Consider the following 21,127-nt stretch of genomic DNA (forward strand, 5'->3'; position numbering starts at 1 on the left):
CAGCCTGCCCATCACACACACAGCACAATACAGCCTGCCCGTCACACATGACACAATACAGCCTGCCCGTCCCACACACAGCACAATACAGCTTGCCTGTCACACACAGCACAATACAGCCTGCCCGTCACACACACAGCACAATACAGCTTGCCTGTCACACACAGCACAATACAGCCTGCCGTCACACATGACACAATACAGCCTGCCCGTCACACACACAGCACAATACAGCCTGCCCGTCACAAACACAGCACAATGCAGCCTGCCGTCACACATGACACAATACAGCCTGCCCGTCACACACACAGCACAATACAGCTTGCCTGTCACACATGGCACAATACAGCCTGCCCGTCACACACACACAGCACAATACAGCCTGCCCGTCACATGTAGCACAATACAGACAGCTTGTTACTTATTAGCTGGCAGTAAATGGCATGCCTTTGTGCCCCTCTACCAATGCTCTACCACACTTTATATAGAGCCGCTCTGGAGAATGTCCAGCCTCCACCTGACCGGACGTTGCCATCTCACATATGGCCAGAAAGCGCAGCACGCGGCAGGAGGAGAGGTGAATGGCTGTCTGTAATGGTCCTCCGGTGTTCTACAGGTCAGGGACTTGCCCACTCTGTATTCCCTCACACAATAACGATGGGTCTGTCCCCTCACATGTCTATAACACAGCAGTCACCAAGCCGCCAGCCAGCATCCATTCCAGCAGCCAAGGCGTTAATCCAGAGACCAGGCTTTCTGAGGAATGCTATGAAAGGCTGTGTTTATTTTTAGTCAGATGAAGATCTCAGCAGGTTCCAGGGTCAGTTCCTGCTCAGCTCCAGGCCTCACACAGAAAGAGGGCACAATCCTGACATGCGAAGGGAAAGTCTCATCTTAACCCATAGGATGCCGGCCAGCTCCGGGTCTCGCTGAATACTGCGCCATATTACCTCTGTACAATGGTAGGCGGCAGGTCCAAACATATCCCAGGGAAAGTGCATGCAGGAACCAGGCCACCCGAATCATCAGCAACTGCTTAATGCCTCTCCTGACAAAGGTCCGAGCACAGGGTACAGGCCCAAATCGTGTCAGCCAATCAAAGCCAGCCGCGGAGAGAGTACATCAGGAACTTACTGGGACAAGGTGGTCTCCCGGCTTGTACAGTGATCCCTGTGACCCCACAGGATCCTGGGAGAACCCCACACATTACAGTACACACCATCATGCACCAATAATGCATATATCCCTATGTAGAATCCTTAATAAGTTCCCTACACAGGTCAGTGTGGGATTTGTAGTGCAACAAATCCAAGCGTCAAGCATTACATACAAGGATCGCTGAATATTACTGTAACAATTCACCCATCCAATGGTCTACGTCTGACCCAGGACCTGCACTCCATGATCAGACCAGGGAGAGAGATAAAGTGGGTGGAGCCATAGAGAGAGATAAAGTACCATCCAACCAGCTCCTGCCATTTCCAAAAACAACCTGTGACGTATCAGTTAGGAGCTGATTGGATGCTACTTTATCTCTCTTCGGTATCTCTCTGCAAGGCTCAGTACATAGATCACTGCCATCTGACACCCATGATAAATGCCCAGGGCTAAGTGACGGGTGCGATACTGTTTCCGCAAGCGGTGAGCACACCTCTAGCCCTGACACATCGGATGTACATCCCCGCTAGCACACACTCCTATGTACCATCTGTCACAGTGAGGATAGCACACTGCATACATACCCGCTAGCACTCACTCCTATGTACCATCTGTCACAGTGATAGCACACTGCGTACATACCCGCTAGCACTCACTCCTATGTACCATCCGTCACAGTGAGGATAGCACACTGCATACATACCACTAGCACTCACTCCTATGTACCATCTGTCACAGTGATAGCACACTGCGTACATACCCGCTAGCACTCACTCCTATGTACCATCCGTCACAGTGAGGATAGCACACTGCATACATACCACTAGCACTCACTCCTATGTACCATCCGTCACAGTGAGGATAGCACACTGCATACATACCCACTAGCACTCACTCCTATGTATCATCCGTCACAGTGAGGATAGCACACTGCATACATACCACTAGCACTCACTCCTATGTACCATCTGTCACAGTGATAGCACACTGAATACATACCACTAGCACTCACTCCTATGTACCATCCGTCACAGTGAGGATAGCACACTGCATACATACCACTAGCACTCACTCCTATGTACCATCCGTCACAGTGAGGATAGCACACTGCATACATACCCACTAGCATTCGCTCCTATCTACCATCCGTCACAGTGAGGATAGCACACTGCATACATACCACTAGCACTCACTCCTATGTACCATCCGTCACAGTGAGAATAGAACACTGGTACATACCCGCTAGCACTCACTCCTATGTACCATCCGTCACAGTGAGGATAGCACACTGCGTACATACCTGCTAGCACTCTCTCCTATCTCCCATCTGTCACAGTGAGGATAGCACACTGCATACATACCCGCTAGCACTCACTCCTATGTACCATCCGTCACAGTGAGAATAGCACACTGTGTACATACCCGCGAGCACTCACTCCTATGTACCATCCGTCACAGTGAGAATAGCACACTGGTACATACCCGCTAGCACTCACTCCTATGTACCATCCGTCACAGTGAGGATAGCACACTGCGTACATACCCGCTAGCACTCACTCCTATCTCCCATCCGTCACAGTGAGGATAGCACACTGCATACATACCCACTAGCACTCTCTCCTATCTCCCATCTGTTACAGTGAGGATAGCACACTGCACACATACCCGCTAGCACTCACTCCTGTGTACCATCTGTCTCAGTGAGAATAGCACACTGCGTACATACCCGCTAGCACTCACTCCTATGTACCATCCGTCACAGTGAGGATAGCACACTGCATACATACCCGCTAGCACTCACTCCTATGTACCATCTGTCACAGTGAGGATAGCACACCGCATACATACCCGCTAGCACTCACTCCTATGTACCATCTGTCACAGTGATAGCACACTGCATACATACCCGCTAGCACTCACTCCTATCTACCATCTGTCTCAGTGAGGATAGCACACTGCGTACATACCCGCTAGCACTCACTCCTATGTACCATCCGTCACAGTGAGGATAGCACACTGCATACATACCCGCTAGCACTCACTCCTATGTACCATCCGTCACAGTGAGGATAGCACACTGCATACATACCCGCTAGCACTCACTCCTATGTACCATCCGTCACAGTGAGGATAGCACACTGTGTACATACCCGCGAGCACTCACTCCTATGTACCATTCGTCACAGTGAGGATAGCACACTGCATACATACCCGCTAGCACTCACTCCTATGTACCATCCTTCACAGTGAGAATAGCACACTGCATACATACCCGCTAGCACTCACTCCTATGTACCATCCGTCACAGTGAGGATAGCACACTGCATACATACCCGCTAGCACTCACTCCTATGTACCATCCGTCACAGTGAGGATAGCACACTGCATACATACCCGCTAGCACTCACTCCTATGTACCATCCGTCACAGTGAGGATAGCACACTGCATACATACCCGCTAGCACTCACTCCTATCTACCATCCGTCACAGTGAGGATAGCACACTGCATACATACCACTAGCACTCACTCCTATCTACCATCCGTCACAGTGAGGATAGAACACTGCATACATACCCGCTAGCACTCACTCCTATCTACCATCCGTCACAGTGAGGATAGAACACTGCATACATACCCGCTAGCACTCACTCCTATATACCAGGATAGCACACTGTCTATACCCACTAGCACTTACTCCTGTCATCTGAAGGAGTAGATGGAACTGATAAACAAACTGAAGTGGGAGCCAGTGGCCAATGCAGCTAGCCACATAGTCCTACTGTCCTTTGATTCCCAGTACAACAGTACTGTTGGGAAAAGATCAGGGCAAGGGTGCCCTCTCCTGGGCTAGATGGGCACCTTCAAACACACAGCTGCCAGGAAAGCAGCACACCGGTCCCGGGATTTTATGTAATCTAGCTGTGGCTGGTGTTATTGTGCAGTACATAAATCCTAGCCCATCTGGGCCTCTCTCTCATGGTGGTAGGAGCGAATGCCCCTACCACAAACACAGGCATATGCACACCACTTACAGTCAGTAAGTCACAGTACCCCAGAACTGGCCTGCTGCCTGCTTCCCCAGGTAGTGAGACCCCAAGCCAAGCCCAACACAGCTTCTAGTAGCCAAATGCAGGGACTTATGAGTCTGTTCCCAACCTAAAGACCCACAATGGGCCTAGTGGATGGAGCCCTCTCTTCTGTCTCACATCTGTACCCCCAGGACCCATTATCCATCTTCTTAAATAATCCCAATCTGTAATGAGGTCTGCTAAGGTTTTCTTGGGGGTATAAAATGCATGGACCAACAAGTGACGTTCCCCGCACTTCTGTCACAGTTTTGTATGGGTGCGGGTTACAAAGCTGGAAAACAACTTTAATTGCATATTAGAAATGGGATAAATCTCTGCATACATGTTGGGGTCTCCCTGTGTCACGCTCACCGGAACATTCGGCATGTGCACGGTACTATACGGTACAACTCTCAGTGTAATAGTATGACGGTAACTCCTGGGACGCGTCTGACACTCAGCGAAAGCCTCCTAGACTGGACAATATGGCCAAGAAAATCAGTAACAGCCCAAATCCACGTGACCTCCAGCAGGTCTGTATCATAGAGTCTCTTCCTGGCTAGGAACCCCTTACTCACGTCTGGAACTGCTGACTCTATGGTATAATGCCAGTATATTGTTATCCTTCACACGCGTCCCTTCATTCATCCACTATCAGTTCTTATACATAGTTGAATGGATCTGAAATACAAGATATATATCTAACACACACGCACATACATACATACATACATACATACATACATACATACATACATACATATATATATATATATATATATATATATATATATAGACAGAAGGCAGACTGATCTGCAGCATGTGCTCACGTTACGTCACCGACCCTCTAGTAATGAGAATAATATAAGAGAGATCGTCCTAGGTGTATAGTATTAGGGCGATATAACGAGGCAGCGGAATCCTCTCACGGTGTCGATATTCTGCAGATACATCGTAACAATCTCTGCAAACAAGTAAATCAAACGCAATGATATACCAAGCTCAGAACCTCCAGCACTGGCGTCTCCGCATCACTACACTGCACCATAGGCGGGCACTGCTGACCAGCGGAGTGGGTCTCATGCCCAGAGGCACCAATGGCAAGCGTCTTACTATCATTATTTGGCGTGCCCGATCTCTGGGCTACATCCTGTGCCGCAGACATCTCTGGCTACATCCTGCGCTACAGACAGCTCCCGGCTACATCCTGTGCTACAGACATCTCCAGGCTACATCCTGTGCTACAGACATCTCCGGGCTACATCCTGCGCCGCATACATCTCCGGCTACATCCTGCGCTGCAGGCATCTCCGGGCTACATCCTGTGCTGCAGGCATCTCCGGGCTACATCCTGTGCTGCAGACATCTCCGGGCTACATCCTGTGCTGCAGACATCTCCGGGCTACATCCTGTGCTGCAGACATCTCCGGGCTACATCCTGTGCTGCAGACATTCAGAGCTGCATCCTGTGCTACAGACATCTCCGGGCTACATCCTGTGCTACAGACAGCTCCGGGCTATATCCTTTGCTACAGACATCTCTGGGCTACATCCTGTGCTACAGACATCTCCGGGCTACATCTTGTGCTACAGACATCACTAGGCTACATCCTGTGCTACAGACAGCCCCGGGCTACATCCTGTGCTACAGACAGCTCCGGGCTACATCCTGTGCTACAGACATCTTTGGGCTACATCCTGTGCTACAGACATCTCCGGGCTATATCCTGTGCTACAGACATCTCCGGGCTACATCCTGTGCTACAGACATCTCTGGGCTACATCCTTTGCTACAGACATCTTTGGGCTACATCCTGTGCTACAGACATCTCCGGGCTACATCCTTTGCTACAGACATCTCCGGGCTACATCCTGTGCTACAGACAGCTCTGGGCTACATCCTGTGCTACAGACATCTCCGAGCTACATCCTGTGCCACAGACATCTCCGGGCTACATCCTGTGCTACAGACATCTCCGGGCTACATCCTGTGCTACAGACATCTCCGGGCTACATCCTGTGCTACAGACAGCTCTGGGCTACATCCTGTGCTACAGACAGCTCTGGGCTACATCCTGTGCTACAGACAGCTCTGGGCTACCTCCTGTGCTGCAGACATGAATGCAGTAAGATAAATACACTATATAGACCGCTGTCAACAAACTTGGCGAACACCAATACCACAGCAGTGGGAGCCTGGTCTAAGGGGCCCATGTACCGAACAATATATGTAGCTATTTCCCCAAAACACATTTACAGGGGGGTTAGTCACAACAAATACATATCACCCAAGGGCGACACTGCCCCCCAGGTATTCCCAGTGCCGTCACACTGTCCGCACACCCTTCCTTATGGCACTGGTGTCACCCAGAGCAACCAATAAGACTTATTTTTCTAGTATGGAATAGAGTAATTACTGCAAAATCCGACTGGCTGCTATAGAAGACAACACTTTCATTTGTAGAAGCTTTAGTAAATCTAGTCCATAATTACTGTCTATTTCTGTACAGATCCTATGTATAACACAGCAGCCAGCACGCCCCCCGGGTACAGACCCTATGTATAACACAGCAGCCAGCACGCCCCCCATGTACAGATCCTATGTATAACACAGCAGCCAGCACGCCCCCCATGTACAGATCCTATGTATAACACAGCAGCCAGCACGCCCCCCGGGTACAGATCCTATGTATAACACAGCAGCCAGCACGCCCCCCGGGTACAGATCCTATGTGTAACACAGCAGCCAGCACGCCCCCCCGGGTACAGATCCTATGTGTAACACAGCAGCCAGCACGCCCCCAGTGTACAGATCCTATGTATAACACAGCAGTCAGCACGCCCCCCGGGTACAGATCCTATGTATAACACAGCAGCCAGCACGCAACCCGGGTACAGATCCTATGTATAACACAGCAGCCAGCACGCCCCCCGTGTACAGATCCTATGTATAACACGGCAGTCAGCACGCCCCCCCTGGGTACAGATCCTATGTATAATACAGCAGCCAGCACGCCCCCCAGTGTACAGATCCTATGTATAACACAGCAGCCAGCACGCCCCCCGGGTACAGATCCTATGTATAACACAGCAGCCAGCACGCCCCCCAGTGTACAGATCCTATGTATAACACGGCAGTCAGCATGCCCCCCGGGTACAGATCCTATGTATAACGCAGCAGCCAGCACGCCCCCCGGGTACAGATCCTATGTATAACACAGCAGCCAGCACGCCCCCCGGGTACAGATCCTATGTATAACACAGCAGCCAGCACGCCCCCCGGGTACAGATCCTATGTATAACACAGCAGCCAGCACGCCCCCAGTGTACAGATCCTATGTATAACACGGCAGCCAGCACGCCCCCCGGGTACAGATCCTATGTATAACACAGCAGCCAGCACGCCCCCCGGGTACAGATCCTATGTATAACACAGCAGCCAGCACGCCCCCCGGGTACAGATCCTATGTATAACACAGCAGCCATCACGCCCCCCGGGTACAGATCCTATGTATAACACAGCAGCCAGCACGCCCCCCGTGTACAGATCCTATGTATAACACAGCAGCCAGCACGCCCCCAGTGTACAGATCCTATGTATAACACAGCAGCCAGCACGCCCCCCGGGTACAGATCCTATGTATAACACAGCAGCCAGCACGCCCCCCGGGTACAGATCCTATGTATAACACAGCAGCCATCACGCCCCCCGGGTACAGATCCTATGTATAACACAGCAGCCAGCACGCCCCCCGTGTACAGATCCTATGTATAACACAGCAGCCAGCACGCCCCCAGTGTACAGATCCTATGTATAACACAGCAGCCAGCACGCCCCCCGGGTACAGATCCTATGTATAACACAGCAGCCAGCACGCCCCCCGTGTACAGATCCTATGTATAACACAGCAGCCAGCACGCCCCCTTGTACAGATCCTATGTATAACACAGCAGCCAGCACGCCCCCCGGGTACAGATCCTATGTATAACACAGCAGCCAGCACGCCCCCCGTGTACAGATCCTATGTATAACACGGCAGCCAGCACGCCCCCAGTGTACAGATCCTATGTATAACACAGCAGCCAGCACGCCCCCCGGGTACAGATCCTATGTATAACACAGCAGCCAGCACGCCCCCCGTGTACAGATCCTATGTATAACACGGCAGCCAGCACGCCCCCAGTGTACAGATCCTATGTATAACACGGCAGCCAGCACGCCCCCCGGGTACAGATCCTGTGTATAACACAGCAGCCAGCACGCCCACCGGGTACAGATCCTATGTATAACACAGCAGCCAGCACGCCCCCCGTGTACAGATCCTATGTATAACACGGCAGCCAGCACGCCCCCCCGTGTACAGATCCTATGTATAACACAGCAGCCAGCATGCCCCCCGGGTACAGATCCTATGTATAACACAGCAGCCAGCACGTCCCCCGGGTACAGATCCTATGTATACCACAGCAGCCAGCACGCCCCCCGGGTACAGATCCTATGTATAACACAGCAGCCAGCACGCCCCCCGGGTACAGATCCTATGTATAACACAGCAGCCAGCACGCCTCCCGGGTACAGATCCTATGTATAACACAGCAGCCAGCACGCCCCCCGGGTACAGATCCTATGTATAACACAGCAGCCAGCACGCCCCCCGGGTACAGATCCTATGTATAACACAGCAGCCAGCACGCCCCCAGTGTACAGATCCTATGTATAACACAGCAGCCAGCACGCCCCCCGGGTACAGATCCTATGTATAACACAGCAGCCAGCACGCCCCCCGGGTACAGATCCTATGTATAACACGGCAGCCAGCACGCCCCCAGTGTACAGATCCTATGTATAACACGGCAGCCAGCACACCCCCCGGGTACAGATCCTATGTATAACACAGCAGCCAGCACGCCCCCCGTGTACAGATCCTATGTATAACACGGCAGCCAGCACGCCCCCAGTGTACAGATCCTATGTATAACACAGCAGCCAGCACGCCCCCAGTGTACAGATCCTATGTATAACACAGCAGCCAGCACGCCCCCCGTGTATAGACCCTATGTATAACACAGCAGCCAGCACGCCCCCCGGGTACAGATCCTATGTATAACACGGCAGCCAGCACGCCCCCCGGGTACAGATCCTATGTATAACACAGCAGCCAGCACGCCCCCCGTGTACAGATCCTATGTATAACACAGCAGCCAGCACGCCCCCAGTGTACAGATCCTATGTATAACACAGCAGCCAGCACACCCCCCGGGTACAGATCCTATGTATAACACAGCAGTCAGCACTCCCCCCGTGTACAGATCCTATGTATAACACAGCAGCCAGCACGCCCCCAGTGTACAGATATTATGTATAACACAGCAGCCAGCACGCCCCCCGTGTACAGATCCTATGTATAACACGGCAGCCAGCACACCCCCCGGGTACAGATCCTATGTATAACACAGCAGCCAGCACGCCCCCCGTGTACAGATCCTATGTATAACACGGCAGCCAGCACGCCCCCAGTGTACAGATCCTATGTATAACACAGCAGCCAGCACGCCCCCAGTGTACAGATCCTATGTATAACACAGCAGCCAGCACGCCCCCCGTGTATAGACCCTATGTATAACACAGCAGCCAGCACGCCCCCCGGGTACAGATCCTATGTATAACACGGCAGCCAGCACGCCCCCCGGGTACAGATCCTATGTATAACACAGCAGCCAGCACGCCCCCCGTGTACAGATCCTATGTATAACACAGCAGCCAGCACGCCCCCAGTGTACAGATCCTATGTATAACACAGCAGCCAGCACGCCCCCCGGGTACAGATCCTATGTATAACACAGCAGTCAGCACTCCCCCCGTGTACAGATCCTATGTATAACACAGCAGCCAGCACGCCCCCAGTGTACAGATATTATGTATAACACAGCAGCCAGCACGCCCCCCGTGTACAGATCCTATGTATAACACGGCAGCCAGCACGCCCCCAGTGTACAGATCCTATGTATAACACAGCAGCCAGCACGCCCCCAGTGTACAGATCCTATGTATAACACAGCAGCCAGCACGCCCCCCGTGTATAGACCCTATGTATAACACAGCAGCCAGCACGCCCCCCGGGTACAGATCCTATGTATAACACGGCAGCCAGCACGCTCCCAGTGTACAGATCCTATGTATAACACGGCAGCCAGCACACCCCCCGGGTACAGATCCTATGTATAACACGGCAGCCAGCACGCCCCCCGGGTACAGATCCTATGTATAACACGGCAGCCAGCACGCCCCCCAGATACAGATCCTATGTATAACACGGCAGCCAGCACGCCCCCCGTGTATAGACCCTATGTATAACACGGCAGCCAGCACGCCCCCCGTGTACAGATCCTATGTATAACACAGCAGCCAGCACGCCCCCCAGATACAGATCCTATGTATAACACGGCAGCCAGCACGCCCCCCGTGTATAGACCCTATGTATAACACGGCAGCCAGCACGCCTCCCGTGTACAGATCCTATGTATAACACGGCAGCCAGCACGCCCCCCGGGTACAGATCCTATGTATAACATGACAGCCAGCACGCCCCCAGGGTACAGATCCTATGTATAACACGGCAGCCAGCACGCCCCCCGGGTACAGATCCTATGTATAACACGGCAGTCAGCACGCCCCCCGGGTACAGATCCTATTAATAACATAGCAGCCAGCACGCCCCCCGGGTACAGATCCTATGTATAACACAGCAGCCAGCACGCCCCCCGGGTACAGATCCTATTAATAACATAGCAGCCCGGGACCCACGGCCACTATACTGCTGCTCACCAGCCTGGAACCCACGGCCACCATACTGCCGCTCACCACCCTGGGACCCACGGCCACTATAGTGCCACTCACCACCCTGGGACCCTTGGCCACTATACTGCCGCTCACCAGCCCGGGACCCATATCCACTATAGTGCCGCCCACCAGCCCGGGACCCACGGCCATTATACTGCCACTCACCAGCCTGAGACATGCTCCCCCCACTACTGGCCACCAAGGAAGAGTTAGATACCTGAAGATTCAAACAATGGTGACATTTCCTACAGAGCCGCTGAATTGTAATTTTGTACATGGATGTTGTATGTGTATTTCTGTACCCAGTAAAGGAGTGCTCACTAGTTAACACTCAGGCCTCCATGTCCACACAGACACACGAAAACCATGGGTGAAATGTAATAGGATGAGAGATTCAGAAAGTGAGAGATTTGGTAAGAAATCTCCAGTTTTTTTTTTTAAAGTGGCAATCATTTACACAGCAAAATCACACTGGTTTTGCAGTGTAAATGATTGCCACTTTAAAAAAACTGGAGATTTACATTTCACCCCTTGTGTCAAACATTTCCACCTATGCTTGTGTCAACCTTTTGCCAGTAGACCAACAACCTATTGACTGTTGACCTAATGATCCACCCACCCACCCCGCCCCCTTCCCCCCCTCCTCCACACTTGCTGGTCCCCCCTTCCCCCTACTGGCTGCCTTCCCTTATGTCCCCCCTACATCCGCGGACTCACCTTCCCTTACGTCCCCCCTACACCCGCTGGCTGCCTTCCCTTATGTCCCCCCTACATCCGCTGGCTGCCTTCCCTTATGTTCCCCCTACATCCACTGGCTCTCTTCCCTTATGTCCCCCCTACACCCACTGGTTGCCTTCCCTTATGTTCCCCCTACATCCCCTGGCTGTCTTTCCTTACATCCCCTACACCCACTTGTTGCCGTCCCTTGCGTTTCCCTTACATCCGCTGGCTGCCCTTCCCTAATGTCCCCCCTACACCAGCTGGTTGCCTTCCTTTACGTCCCCCCTACACCCACTGGCTCCCTTCCCTTATCTCCGCCCTACGTCCCCCCTTCACCCGCTGGCTTTCTTCCCCTACACCCCCCCCCTACACCCACTGGCTATATTTCCTTACATCCCCCCTACACCCACTGGCTGCCTTCCCTTACGTACCCCCTACAACCGCTGGCTGCCTTCCCTTACATCCCCCTACACCCGCTGGCTATCTTTCCTTACATCCCCCCTACACCCACTGGCTGCCTTCCCTTACATCCCCCCTACACCCGCTGGCTGCCTTCCCTTACGTCCCCCACCTACACCCGCTGGCTGCCATCCCTTACGTCCCCCCCTACACCCGCTGGCTATCTTTCCTTACATCCCCCCCTATACCCGCTGGCTGCCTTCCCACTACACCCGCTGGCTACCTTCCCTTTCGATCCCCCCTACACCCGCTGGCTGCCTTCCCTTACGAATCCCCCCTACACCCGCTGGCTATCTTCCCTTGCGTCCCCCCTACATCTGCTGGCTTCCCTTCCCTAACGTTCCCCCTACACCAGCGGAAGCAGGCTGCCTTCCCTTACGTCCCCCTACACCCGCTGGCTGCCTTCCCTTACGAATCCCCCCTACACCCGCTGGCTATCTTCCCTTGCGTCCCCCCTACATCCTCTGGCTGCCCTTCCCTAACGTCCCCCCTACACCAGCTGGCTGCCTTCCCTTACGTCCCCCTACACCCGCTGGCTGCCTTCCCTTACGTCCCCCCTACACCCGCTGGCTATCTTTCCTTGGATTCAGTATTGAATCCCGGCGGTCGGGATCCCGGCGTTCAGAATCCCAACGCCGGAATCCCGACAGCCGAAATGCCGACAAGGGGGGGACGTGGATCACCCCCCCCCCCCCCCCCCCCCTGCGGGCTCGCTGAGCTCGCGACGCAGCGGGCCCGGTGCCTCGCTACACTCGGCACACTAATTTATTCTCCCTCCAGGGGTGTCGTGGCTGCCTTTTCTTACATCCCCAATACACCCGCTGGCTGCCTTCCCTTACATCCCCCCCTATACCCGCTGGCTGCCTTCCCTATGCCATATGATTTCCCCTGACTCCTCTCCCCTTGCGTTAATCTAGCAGTTTTCCTAGTACCTGGCTTTCCATAACTGCCAAATTTCAGGATTCACAGATCGCTCTCACGTTACCCCATCTCGCACCATTACTGTAACACTACAGCAATTTATACTATATAGCACAATGAATGGAGACGACGGTATTTATAAAGGCCTAGACCAAGCACATACATATTCCCATGGCGGCGATGTGCGCAGAACTGCGCCAGCTAGTAATATATAACACATCGGCTACTATGGGACAGAAAACCTTGTCCACCACAAATCACTAATCTAAGGATAAAGTTATAGACAATCCAATTACAGCACGGGAGAGATCCCAAAAGCTAATGATCTATACGTTCCGCTATAGGATTCTCTTCCTGCCAGCGGCTGACACACACACACAGTGTCCTGCAGCCTCAGACACAGGGGCCCCAAAAGGCTGCACACAGAGGATGAGGCCTTTCATCCAACTAAAGCAGCAGGGCCACAGCGCCGGACACAGCAGGGCCCGGCCTGCCAATAAACATACGGGAACAGCAGCACCTGCATGCCGGACAGGGTGCCCAGGGCCAAGGCACTCCATGGCAGGAGGACTGTACAGCAATGCTGATAACTCTCCAGATGTGACATCTCTTTGTGTGGTCACCGTGTTCCGAAATGCTGAGCATTCCAGCCCCAGCATGCAGCCCTTTATGCACCCCAGTATCTCAGCGTGCAGCCCCCCCTCCCCACAACAACCATACAGTACCTCCTACATCTCAGCATGAAGCCCTCTATCCTGCACCCTTACCCCCTGAACCCCAGCATGCAGTTCCCTCCACACCCCAGCATCAGCGTGCGCACCCCCCTACATCACAGCATCCTGCACCGCAGCCCCCTGGCATGCAGACCCTCCAGACTGAGAAAGAAATAAAGTTTCTGGGGCAGACTGCACATCCCCCCCTCCCTGTGAGTGCCCTCACACAGTAACCTTACCCCACCCAGGAGATATTACCCCACTTTGTGATGCCTCGTCCAATAACCCATCCTGGAGGTGTTCCCAGTCAGTCCCCCCTCCCAAGACAGGTCATGGCCAATCCACCCTCCAGGAGGTGAGGTGCCCCACCCCCACCCACACACACGATCCACCCCAGATATTTCCCCTCCTCCTGTCTTGGTGATTTCCCAGTAAATCCACCTACCTGGAGGTGCCCCCAGCCAGTTCACCCTCCTCTTGGAGGTGCCCCCAGCCAGTCCGCTCAGGAGATGCCCTGTCCCTCCTACCTTTCCTGCCCCCAGACAATCCCCTCTTGGAAGGGCCCCTGGCATGTCCCCTTCTTGGTGATGCCCCCAGCCAGTCCCCTTTATGAGATCCACCCATCCTTCCAGGTGGTGCCACCAGCCTGGACCCAGACAGTTTCCCTACCCCTCATGGAGGTGGCCCTGGCCTGTCCCCCCTTTGGGGATGCGCCCATTCAGTCCCCCTTCTGTAGGTGTCCCCCAGCCAGTCCCCCCATTCTTCTTGGTATAGCTACCAGCCGGTCCACTAGACAGCCCCCCGCCCCCCCCCCCCCCCTTTCCTTGTGGTGCCCCAGCTAGTACTACCAGGAGATGCCACTACCTTCCTGAAGATAACACCCCCGCCAGTGCCCCACTACCCCCCCCCCCCCCGTGGTACCCCCGCCAGTGCCCCCTCCCCCCCGGTGGTATCCACCTCCCCCCCCCGGTGGTACCTCCGCCAGTGCCCCCCTTCCCCGATAGTACCCCCGTCAGTCCCCCTTCCCCGGTAGTACCCCCGCCAGTGCCCCCCTCCCCCCGGTGGTACCTCCGCCAGTGCCCCCCCCCCCCCCCGTGGTACCCCCGCCAGTGCCCCCTCCCCTCGGTGGTACCCCCGTCAGTGCCCCCCCCCCCCCCCCCCCGGTGGTACCCCCGCCGGTGCCCCCCTCCCCCCATCCTGCCCCCTCCGCCTCTCCCACATTCTCAGACAGTTTTATTCTACGCTCAGACAAAAGAAAGGGAAGATGGCAGCTGCTGAGGAGCCCGGAGCCCAGCGCCGCCATGTTCTGCAGATCTCCAGCACATATATGGGGGAGCCGGGGCCCCTCCGCACCCCCAAACTGCGGGCCCCTCCGCCCCCCTCCCTCTCCGGGTGACCGGGCGGCAGCGCGGGAAGAGGCCGGCATACAGACCTGATGTGTGGCCGGACATAGACACCAGGGCCGGCGGCGGCCTGACGGGGACACCGGGCGCTGGGCGGGTTCCGGGTCGCCGCGGGTCACTTCTGCCTATTCCGCTCCGTGCCCACAATTCACCCACCAGCGGCGGCTCATTTACACGGAGATTTCCACGGAGGAGCCCCCCCTTCCCTCCACAGCTCTCCAGCAGCCCTCCCCCCCGTGCCCAAATATCCTCCCCCTGCTCCCCCTCCCGCCTCCGTGCCTCCTCACACTGCTGTATCCCCTATGTCCCCCTCACCCTGCTGTATACCCCAGCTATATACCCCTCACTGACCATACTGTATATATATATACCCTGTATCCTCCCCCTCCTCACACTGCTGTATCCCCTATGTCCCCCTCACCCTGCTGTATACCCCAGCTATATACCCTCACTGACCATACTGTATATATATATACCCTGTATCCTCCCCCTCCTCACACTGCTGTATCCCCTATGTCCCCCTCACCCTGCTGTATACCCCAGCTATATACCCCTCACTGACCATACTGTATATATATACCCTGTATCCTCCCCCTCCTCACACTGCTGTATCCCCTATGTCCCCCTCACCCTGCTGTATACCCCTCACTGACCGTACTGTATATATACCCTGTATCCTCCCCCTCCTCACACTGCTGTATCCCCTATGTCCCCCTCACCCTGCTGTATACCCCAGCTATATACCCCTCACTGACCATACTGTATATATATATATATATATATATACCCTGTATCCTCCCCCTCCTCACACTGCTGTATCCCCTATGTCCCCCTCACCCTGCTGTATACCCCAGCTATATACCCCTCACTGACCATACTGTATATATATACCCTGTATCCTCCCCCTCCTCACACTGCTGTATCCCCTATGTCCCCCTCACCCTGCTGTATACCCCTCACTGACCATACTGTATATATATATATATATATATATATATACCCTGTATCCTCCCCCTCCTCACACTGCTGTATCCCCTATGTCCCCCTCACCCTGCTGTATACCCCAGCTATATACCCCTCACTGACCACACTGTATATATATATATATACCCTGTATCCTCCCCCTCCTCACACTGCTGTATCCCCTATGTCCCCCTCACCCTGCTGTATACCCCAGCTATATACCCCTCACTGACCATACTGTATATATATATATATATATATATATATACCCTGTATCCTCCCCCTCCTCACACTGCTGTATCCCCTATGTCCCCCTCACCCTGCTGTATACCCCAGCTATATACCCCTCACTGACCATACTATGTATATATATACCCTGTATCCTCCCCCTCCTCACCCTGCTGTATCCCCTATGTCCCCCTCACCCTGCTGTATACCCCAGCTATATACCCCTCACTGACCATACTGTATATATATATACCCTGTATCCTCCCCCTCCTCACACTGCTGTATCCCCTATGTCCCCCTCACCCTGCTGTATACCCCAGCTATATACCCCTCACTGACCATACTATGTATATATATACCCTGTATCCTCCCCCTCCTCACCCTGCTGTATCCCCTATGTCCCCCTCACCCTGCTGTATACCCCAGCTATATACCCCTCACTGACCATACTGTATATATATACCCTGTATCCTCCCCCTCCTCACACTGCTGTATCCCCTATGTCCCCCTCACCCTGCTGTATACCCCAGCTATATACCCCTCACTGACTATACTGTATATATATATATATATACCCCGTATCCTCCCCCTCCTCACACTGCTGTATCCCCTATGTCCCCCTCACCCTGCTGTATACCCCAGCTATATGCCCCTCACTGACCATACTGTATATATATATACCCTGTATCCTCCCCCTCCTCACACTGCTGTATCCCCTATGTCCCCCTCACCCTGCTGTATACCCCTCACTGACCATACTGTATATATACCCTGTATCCTCCCCCTCCTCACACTGCTGTATCCCCTATGTCCCCCTCACCCTGCTGTATACCCCAGCTATATACCCCTCACTGACCATACTGTATATATATACACCCTGTATCCTCCCCCTCCTCACACTGCTGTATCCCCTATGTCCCCCTCACCCTGCTGTATACCCCAGCTATATACCCCTCACTGACCATACTGTATATATATATATATATATATACCCTGTATCCTCCCCCTCCTCACACTGCTGTATCCCCTATGTCCCCCTCACCCTGCTGTATACCCCAGCTATATGCCCCTCACTGACCATACTGTATATATATATATATATATATATATACCCTGTATCCTCCCCCTCCTCACACTGCTGTATCCCCTATTTCCCCCTCACCCTGCTGTATACCCCAGCTATATACCCCTCACTGACCATACTGTATATATATATATATACCCTGTATCCTCCCCCTCCTCACACTGCTGTATCCCCTATGTCCCCCTCACCCTGCTGTATACCCCAGCTATATACCCCTCACTGACCATACTGTATATATATACCCTGTATCCTCCCCCTCCTCACACTGCTGTATCCCCTATGTCCCCCTCACCCTGCTGTATACCCCTCACTGACCGTACTGTATATATACCCTGTATCCTCCCCCTCCTCACACTGCTGTATCCCCTATGTCCCCCTCACCCTGCTGTATACCCCAGCTATATACCCCTCACTGACCATACTGTATATATATATATACCCTGTATCCTCCCCCTCCTCACACTGCTGTATCCCCTATGTCCCCCTCACCCTGCTGTATACCCCAGCTATATACCCCTCACTGACCATACTGTATATATATATATATATACCCTGTATCCTCCCCCTCCTCACACTGCTGTATCCCCTATTTCCCCCTCACCCTGCTGTATACCCCAGCTATATACCCCTCACTGACCATACTGTATATATATATACCCTGTATCCTCCCCCTCCTCACACTGCTGTATCCCCTATGTCCCCCTCACCCTGCTGTATACCCCAGCTATATACCCCTCACTGACCATACTGTATATATATACCCTGTATCCTCCCCCTCCTCACACTGCTGTATCCCCTATGTCCCCCTCACCCTGCTGTATACCCCTCACTGACCGTACTGTATATATACCCTGTATCCTCCCCCTCCTCACACTGCTGTATCCCCTATGTCCCCCTCACCCTGCTGTATACCCCAGCTATATACCCCTCACTGACCATACTGTATATATATATATATATATATATACCCTGTATCCTCCCCCTCCTCACACTGCTGTATCCCCTATGTCCCCCTCACCCTGCTGTATACCCCAGCTATATACCCCTCACTGACCATACTGTATATATATATATATATATATATACCCTGTATCCTCCCCCTCCTCACACTGCTGTATCCCCTATGTCCCCCTCACACTGCTGTATACCCCAGCTATATACCCCTCACTGACCATACTGTATATATATACCCTGTATCCTCCCCCTCCTCACACTGCTGTATCCCCTATGTCCCCCTCACCCTGCTGTATACCCCAGCTATATACCCCTCAGTGACCATACTGTATATATATATATACACCCTGTATCCTCCCCCTCCTCACACTGCTGTATCCCCTATGTCCCCCTCACCCTGCTGTATACCCCAGCTATATACCCCTAACTGACCATACTGTATATTTATATATATATATAACCTGTATCCTCCCCCTCCTTACACTGCTGTATCCCCTATGTCCCCCTCACCCTGCTGTATACCCCAGCTATATACCCCTCACTGACTATACTGTATATATATATACCCTGTATCCTCCCCCTCCTCACACTGCTGTATCCCCTATGTCCCCCTCACCCTGCTGTATACCCCAGCTATATACCCCTCACTGACCATACTGTATATATATATATACCCTGTATCCTCCCCCTCCTCACACTGCTGTATCCGCTATGTCCCCCTCACCCTGCTGTATACCCCAGCTATATACCCCTCACTGACCATACTGTATATATATATATATATATATATACCCTGTATCCTCCCCCTCCTCACACTGCTGTATCCTCTATGTCCCCCTCACCCTGCTGTATACCCCAGCTATATACCCCTCACTGACCATACTGTGTATATATATACCCTGTATCCTCCCCCTCCTCACACTGCTGTATCCCCTATGTCCCTCTCACCCTGCTGTATACCCCAGCTATATACCCCTCACTGACCATACTGTGTATATATATACCCTGTATCCTCCCCCTCCTCACACTGCTGTATCCCCTATGTCCCCCTCACCCTGCTGTATACCCCAGCTATATACTCCTCACTGACCATACTGTATATATATATATATATATATATATATACCCTGTATCCTCCCCCTCCTCACACTGCTGTATCCCCTATGTCCCCCTCACCCTGCTGTATACCCCAGCTATATACCCCTCACTCACCATACTGTGTATATATATATATATATATATATATATATACCCTGTATCCTCCCCCTCCTCACACTGCTGTATCCCTTATGTCCCCCTCACCCTGCTGTATACCCCAGCTATATACCCCTCACTGACCATACTGTGTATATATATATACCCTGTATCCTCACCCTGCTGTATCCCCTATGTCCCCCTCACCCTGCTGTATACCCCAGCTATATACCCCTCACTGACCATACTGTATATGTATATATACCACGTATCCTCCCCCTCCTCACACTGCTGTATCCCCTATGTCCCCCTCAAACTGCTGTATACACCAGCTATATACCCCTCACCGGCCATACTGTGTATATATATATACCCTGTATCCTCACCAGAGCCGGCCTTAGGCATAGGCAAACTAGGCAATTGCCTAGGGCAGGGGTTCCCAAACTTTTTTGAATCACGGCGCCCTAGAGCATAAAAATATTTGGTACTTGTTTCCTAGCACGGCCACCAGAGCCAGATTAAGGTCTAAATGGGCCTGGAGCTAAAACTGATCAAGGGCCTATTATGCGCTATAATAGGGGTTGTGGCCAGCACCTAATAATGTGGGGGGCGTGACCAGTGTTCTGTTTTGGTGGTCTGCTCATGGGTGTGTCTCTATTTGTGTAAATACTTTCAACTAATTATATATGCCTGGAAAAGGCAGGTGGCTGGCATAAGAAAAATGCAGGGAGATATATTGGAGGGTGCACTCCAAAGGTGCAGCCGCAGGATGCTGATGCGGGGTGAGGCGGCACTCCAGTCATAAAAAAAAACTTGGTAGACAACATTTCAGCACCTTTTATGTGGTCACCTAAATTTACCACACCATATACCCCTTATACAAATCATGCAATACAATAGTAATTATACTGTACTTGCCTCTTACACATTATGCCACATGGAATGAGTCAAAATTCACACTGATTGAGCCAAAATTCACACTATGGCACACAGATTGAGTCAAAATTCACGTTATGCCACACAGATTAAGGCAAAATTCACATTTTGCCACATGGATTGAGCTAACATACACAATATACCAGGCATGTCTAAACAGTGGCCCTCCAGCTGTTGTGAAACTACACGTCCCAGCATGCCTTGACATAGTTTTAGCATTCCCTAATAGCAAAACTGTGGCAATGCATAATGGGACTTGTAGTTTCACAACAGCTGGAGGGCCATAGTTTGGACATGCCTGCACTATACTAAACAGATTGAGCCATAATGCACAATATGCTTCATAAATAGGGGCATTGCGCGCAAAAGGCGCGCATTCAAAATTTACACCATAATGCCCATTACATTTTAAGCCACTCACCATAATCTCCATTACGTATTATGCCAAACACCATAATGCCTATTAAAAATTATGCTACATAA

The 21,127-nt window shown here is 52.6% G+C and overlaps 1 protein-coding gene across 5 annotated transcripts in view; it reads right to left on the reverse strand.

Moving 5' to 3' along the window:
- Positions 1-15,509, reverse strand: part of ZNF362 (zinc finger protein 362) — a 60,604-nt gene extending 45,095 nt beyond the window's left edge. For 2 of the 5 annotated variants that reach the window (XM_083161776.1, XM_083161775.1), the window contains exon 1: positions 14,328-14,584. In XM_083161776.1, coding sequence (XP_083017902.1) covers positions 14,328-14,506 — 179 coding nt within the window. In that variant the 5' untranslated portion in view covers positions 14,507-14,584. Of the gene's footprint in view, positions 1-14,327; positions 14,585-15,314 lie in introns of those variants that run through there. The other 3 variants (XM_083161779.1, XM_083161777.1, XM_083161778.1) reach the window with 3 other exon arrangements.
- Between the last annotated feature and the right edge of the window lie 5,618 nt (positions 15,510-21,127).

This window comes from Crinia signifera, chromosome 19, assembly GCF_055691185.1.
Source record: "Crinia signifera chromosome 19, ASM5569118v1, whole genome shotgun sequence".
NCBI classification, from domain to species: domain Eukaryota; kingdom Metazoa; phylum Chordata; class Amphibia; order Anura; family Myobatrachidae; genus Crinia; species Crinia signifera.